General features: G+C 40.3%; 1 protein-coding gene across 1 annotated transcript; it reads left to right on the top strand.

Moving 5' to 3' along the window:
- Positions 1 to 5005: 5005 nt before the first annotated feature.
- On the top strand, positions 5006 to 5938 carry LOC101679989 (olfactory receptor 1L8-like). Its single transcript, XM_004782570.2, has one exon. It carries the CDS (start codon positions 5006 to 5008, stop codon positions 5936 to 5938), a length of 933 nt encoding a protein of 310 aa, XP_004782627.2.
- Positions 5939 to 6777: the final 839 nt, after the last annotated feature.

Raw genomic sequence — 6777 nt, 5'->3', positions numbered from 1 at the left:
GAAACTCGGGCAGTCTTGAGGTAGAGTCTCTTCTCCAGGAAGCCTCAGTTTTTGCTTATATTCTTAAGGCCTTAAGTAAAGCATTTTACTTTATTTACTTAAATTACATTCCTTTACTTAAAGTCAACCGATTGTAGATGTCAGTCATATCTACAAAATACCTCCACAGCAAAATATAAATTAGAATTTGGTTAAATAAGTAGGCCCCGAAGCCCAGCCATCTTGACACAGAAAATTAATCTTTACAAGTGGTGAGGTCAGAATGTCTGTCAAGGAAACCGCACCAGGGAAGAATTATGGAGATGGAGTGGCTAGATCAGCAACCAATAAGGGGTATTGCTCCATTATGAGGAGACTGAGTGTACTCAATAAAACATTCTAGTCCCTTGCTTGGTTTTTAGACCTGAGTCACTTTTTAGTCCTGGAATCCACTGACTGATGGAGAGCCCACATCCCAAGGAGAAAGAGCCATGCAACACCACAAGGGTATACCCATGTCTTCCCCAAGGGTACATATAGCATTTACTTGGCAACTTTAAATGGGGAAATGTCATCATGATTTCACTGTTAGAGAGAATGAGTATGGGGACAGGGTACTAAATGGAGTACTGACCCAAATCGCTTATACAGTGGGTCCACTTAATCTACAGACCCACCATGTGATTTCACTAATTTCCTAATATATAACTACAAAGATATGCATGGCAGTTGGCACATCCTCAACATTCAATCCCTGGCCTGTGAGAAGCTCCTGAAACTGCCCATCCCCAAGTCAGGGTAATAAATCAAAAATAATATATCCCAGGGAAATGGCACAGAAAGCATGCCAGGATGAATGTCCATTATTTCTCCCCTTGATTCACCATTTGAGTTCCTATGAAAAACAGACAGAGCCTGGAAGGTGACAGTGGACCATTGCAAAGTCAACCAAGTAGTAGCTGCAATCTTAGCCATCGTTCAGATGTGGTATATTTGCTACCAAAGACTAGTATTTGGCCTCGGGTGCATGATTTGCAGCCACTGATCTTGTGGATGCATTATTTTCCACCACTCACACATAAAAGGATCAGAAACAGTTTACATGAACTTGGAATGGAAATGGTATATGTTTTCCTCAGGACTCTGTTAACTCTTCTGAATTCTGTCATAGTAGAGTCCAAAAACATGCAGACTGTTTGTATATCCCATAGGACATCACACCACTCCATTGTATCAAAGATACCATGGTAATTGAACCAGATAACCAAGAAGTTGCTAGCAAGTTGGAACTTTAACAAGACACAGTCTTGAGGGTAGAAGCTAAGCACTGTAAAGATTCAGGGGATATAAAGAAGCACTGTAAAGATCCAAGTGATCTAGAAGAGGGTTTGGAAAGGAATGGCTGCATAGAATTTTCCCTTATAACCAGCTGACAGAGGAGGGAAATGCTTGAGCATGGTTCACAAGTGGGTCAGCTCACTGTTTAAGTGCAGGTCAAAAATGGATAATGAGTGCACTATAGCTCATCAAGGGTGACCTTATAAGATAGTCCTCAGCTTTAAGCTCTCTTTGGGGATGACCTCAGCTGAAAGAAACTGCTTCATCTGAGTATCCTTTCTTCCAGAAGCACCCTACTCCCAATGATCAACATGGGGATATAAAGAATTGTCCTCCTTGACATCCTAGCTCCAGAGCTTCCAGTAAGGTCAGCTGAGACCTTCATGAGGACTGTATCACAACCCACCTTTTCCCTCTGCCCAGCTCTGCTTAATTTCTCTTTCTCCCCACAGATGAGAATTCCTAGAGTACTCTGTAATGAACACCTTGCATGCTAATCTCCATCTGAAAGACTGCTTCCTGGAGAACCCAAATGGTAGCACTCCCTACTCACTGAACACACACACACACACACACACACACACACACACACAGGTGTGCAGATCCTATCACCTTTGATTACCCTACACTGAGGACAATAAAGCATGCCCTGGAGATGTTATGGTAAGTTTAAACGGCTCTGGAAATAGCCTCAATCTTAAGAAGGTGGCCTCAGGAGTTAATTGTCCCCCTGAGGACAACTCCACTCAATTCTGTGGCCATTGTGATTTCTGTATCAAGAGAGAGTTCACAGAGCAAATTCTCTTGAGGAGTCAGATTGGAATGAGCACTCCAAATCTCTCTCAGCACAAGAAGGACCCAAAGGTGTCCAGGAGAGCAGAGACAAACCCATGAGAAGACCATAGGGTTTCACCAACCAGGAGAGTTCCTGCTACAGTGAGTCTGGGCATCTCAGCCTTCTACAGTGGGGAGCAGAAAAAAACTGAATGATGCTGAGAGACAGAGGATGAGGAATAGACAGGGATGGGATCCAGAATCAGGAAAATACCTTTTCCCTCTAGAATCCAGAGGAATCTATCTTCTCTTTCTTCCTTCTTCCCAACCCCTCTTGATCATTGCTGGCTAGAAAATCAAAAGGGCAGCTTTGACTGATAGGTAAATGTAACCAATTTGGAAAAGTGGCTCAGGAGAGAGAAAATATTTTTTTTTAACTGGGAAAAGTGAGAAGATATCTGGATATGGAAAGTGAACATCATCATACTCACTGACCATCCACCTCACCTGGATATTTATTGCAGCCTCTATTTGGCTCCTCTGGCTCCAAAAATCATATGGACACAATATATCAGAGATCAGCCTAATAATAAGTCTGGCTTTGTATTTTGTGACCACCCTATTTGATCTGTGGTCCAGTGTGTATCATTATCCCATGGTTTCCAGGAACCAGATTCTCAATAGGTGCAGAAGAGGAGTTTAGTAGAAAAGATACACACACACACACACACACACACACACACACACACACACACACGTCCCCTTCCCTGACACATCCCAGGTTTTTAGAATGATTCCCTAGGATTCTCACTTCCAAAACTTCCTTCCATTTTATCAAGTACTCAACCCAGATAAGACACAGGGACTTGTAAGATAGTCCTTAGCCTTAAGTGGTCTTTGGCGATGACCTCAGCTGAAAAAAACTTTTAAATCACTTTAAATCTTATCTCATACTCTCCAGTCATCCCCTTCACAAATAACTTATTTTTATGTATATATTTTAACAAGCTGTACTTATATGTTAAGTTTCATTAGCTCTTTAAAATACCTAAAATCACACAGGATTAAACAAAGTTCCACTTATATGGGATAAGAGCTTAATTGTTGATTTACTCACAGATTAGTCAAAGCATGCACCTTTTAAAAAGGCTTTGTAGATTCATATTAAGGTCAGTATGACCATTAGAGCATTAAAGTGTGGGCTAGAATTATTTTAGTATTCTGATTCATTACTTTTGAGAATGTGTACAGATACCTAGCTGGGGAAAAAGTCATTGGCACCAATGGTGATGGGAAAGAGAAGACAGTATTATCAAATACTTACTTTCTCTCTCTCTGGAACTATTCTAAGTGCTTTGGGTACATTATATCATGAAAATCTCATAAAAATATTATGGAGAAAATATTAATATAGCTATTCACAGATAAGAACACTGAAATTTAAAGATATTCAATTACTTGCCTGCTATGAGCCAGCTGGAAACTAGACATTTAATTGTTGTATGAACAAATGAATAAATAGCCATTCTTTGAATTGCTATTAAAGTCATGCCTATCCATGTTGATCTTCTGCTTAGAGGATCTGTTCCATTGCTATGAGTACAGTGTTGAAGTCTCCTACTATTAATGAAGCCAAAAAACAAACAAGCAAACAAACCAAACCAAAACAAGTCTATCCAATGTGCCCATTCTCAAGGTCTGGATGAATAATTTAAAACACTCCGTAGATACGAGGATATCTGAATATATGTTGTTTATGGTAGCAAAGAGTTAGAGGACATAGTAAGTCAGGTGAGCCACATGACACAATGGAAAGAGTTAGAACCAGAACATTGATAGATATCCAAAAAATTATATACAGAGAGAAAAAAAACAGAATGAAATATATGCCATAGTATTTTTAAGTAATTATTGAAGTAAATGGAAGAAAAACATACCTAAACAAAGCAATAATATATATTTTTCAATTATATATATATATATATATATATATATATATATATATATATAAATGGCTGCTGACATGGAAAAACATATGCTTGCTTAATGGTTGGATATCCAAGATGTGAAAACATGATCTGACTTAGGAAACGAGAGGAAAAATAGAAAATAAATTTAAAACAAGGATTTATATGGACTGATCCTGATAGGTTAACCTTCACTAAGGAATATGAACTTCTAAATAAGTACCTCTAAAGATAAACCAAGCATGACAGTAAAACTTTGCTGACCTGGGTTCATTATTCCTCTGATTTCCTCATTGAATATTTCATCAAATCCTTCTTTTTGGCAAGGAGATTCAAAGATAAAGCTCAGCATGACATAACTGAAAATTAGTTCTGATATAGACAAAGAAAAATGAAACCATCTAATCTAAAATAAATTCCCAACCCTACCTTTGTAAGTCTCTATCCTCTTATGGGATTTATATTTCCTTATACACCATAGAACTATCTGATGATAGATAGATGATAGATAGGTAGATCAATAGGTAGGTAGGTAGATATAGATCCTCCATGCCAGGCTTGTCTCTGTCTTTTTCACAGTGGTGCCCCTACTCCCAGAGAGTATTTTTCACAAAGTAGGTACTCAGTTAACAATTATTTTTAAGATTTGATACTAAGCTGAAATAGTTAAGCTCTGTCTCTGAAGGAAAATTCTTCTTCTGAAAGTCCATGCTATCAACACCAGTAGCATGTGAAGTCAGCAAGCTGAGACAGGGCAGCATCAAGGACCACAAATATGACAAGTTGTCCACATGGTAGCTAATGGGTGGGAACTAAAGGAAAGCTTTAAGGGGGGAAAGTAATAGTAGGTAGAAACATACTTACTGCCTTGTTTGTGATTACGGTTGTGAAAGAAATGTTTGTGTGTTAAGAGGTAAGATCTTCTCTGTTTAGTTGGCGATGTGACCATGGAAAAAGTCAACCAAACCAGCAGTGTCTCTGAGTTCATTCTCCTGGGGCTCTCCTCCCGGCCTGAAGACCAGACACCCCCCCTCTTTATCCTCTTCCTCACCATGTACCTGGTCACCATAATTGGGAACCTACTCATCATTGTGGCCATCCACTCTGACCCCCAGCTCCAGAACCCCATGTATTTCTTCTTGAGTTTCCTGTCCTTCACTGACATTTGCTTTACAACAACAGTTGTCCCCAGGATGCTAGTGAACTTCCTGTCAGAGAAGACCATCTCCTATGCTGGGTGTCTGACACAGATGTATTTCATTTATGCTCTGGGCAACACTGACAGCTGCCTACTGGTGGTCATGGCCTTTGATCGCTATGTGGCCATCTGTGACCCCTTCCACTATGTCACCACCATGAACCACCACCGCTGTGTCCTGCTGGTGGCCTTTTCCTTCTCACTTCCTCACCTCCACTCACTCCTACACACCCTACTACTGAATCGCCTCAGCTTCTGTGACTCCAATGTTATCTACCATTTCTTCTGTGACATCAAGCCTTTGCTAAAATTGTCCTGCTCTTCCACATTTGTCAATGAAATCATGATAACATCAGAAGGCTCCATTGTTTTGGTGACCCCCTTTCTGTGCATTACTTTCTCTTACATACGAATTTTCATCACAGTTCTCAAGATTCCCTCAGCTGCTGGGAAACGCAAAGCTTTCTCCACCTGTGGCTCTCACCTCACCGTGGTAACTCTCTTTTATGGAAGCATCTTCTATGTTTATTTACAACCCTTGTCCACATACGCTGTTAGAGATCGTGTGGCAACACTTGCCTACACAGTTTTGTCCTCCCTGCTAAATCCTTTTATCTATACTCTGAGAAACAGAGACATGGAAAGGGGCCTGAGGAAGCTGATGGCCAGGAGGAAGTCCTAGCCAGAACCTCTGGGAGCATGTTCATGAGGGTCTCTGCTCCCCTGGACCCTGTTTCTGCTGGTCAGCAGGCATAATCATATCTGTTATGAATGTTGGGTTGTATCCATGTCTTTACATTTGTAGCCATCAACCACTGAGCCTATTATGATTCAGCAAATGGTTCAAGGTCAGCCAAGTTCCTGGGTTCCAGTTTTCACATTTCTACCTCTCTCTTCTTCTCCAAGAAACCACATCTTTTTCATTCCCCCAAGGGCTGTTGAAACCTCTGTTTTCCACAAAAATTGGTGGAACTAATTCATATCTACTCAATGACTTTGATTCACTTAGTATCCTTCTTACTTTAATGAACTTTTGTAATCAGTTTTGCTAGCTTTTTCAAGGTCATTACAGTAATGTAGGAAGAGAAAGAGATACAGAGAGACAGAAATTGAGAGTTTCCTATATTTGAAACTTCCACAAAAGCAAAGAATATGTCTGGCCTGTCAGTTTATATAGGGATCATGCCTCTTCTTTCTTCTCTATCACTGATAGGAAGATATTCTGGGGTCTGTAGTGAACACAAGCCCAGCTCTTAGACCTGATTAGCTAAATAACTTAGAAGTTCAACACACAACTGAACCTATGAACAGGCCAGTGTGCAAGGGCCAGAGTTGCTTCCGGGTCCTTACCCTGGTCATCTGGTGCTTATCCTTCACAGGCAATCACTCCCCTTCTGACCTCTCTTACCTTCAACTCCCCTTAGAGATCCCTCAATTTCTACCATTCCTACCACTCTGAAGTCTGTCTGCTTCTCAGGGAAAGATTTACTGTAACTACTTAAAATTATTCTCAGTATCTTT

The sequence above is a fragment of the Mustela putorius genome, unplaced genomic scaffold, assembly GCF_011764305.1.
Source record: "Mustela putorius furo isolate JIRA1106 unplaced genomic scaffold, ASM1176430v1.1 tig00000596_pilon_pilon_pilon, whole genome shotgun sequence".
Classification (NCBI taxonomy): domain Eukaryota; kingdom Metazoa; phylum Chordata; class Mammalia; order Carnivora; family Mustelidae; genus Mustela; species Mustela putorius.
Note: the sequence above shows the minus strand (reverse complement) of the source record. Positions and strands in the feature narration are given on the sequence as shown.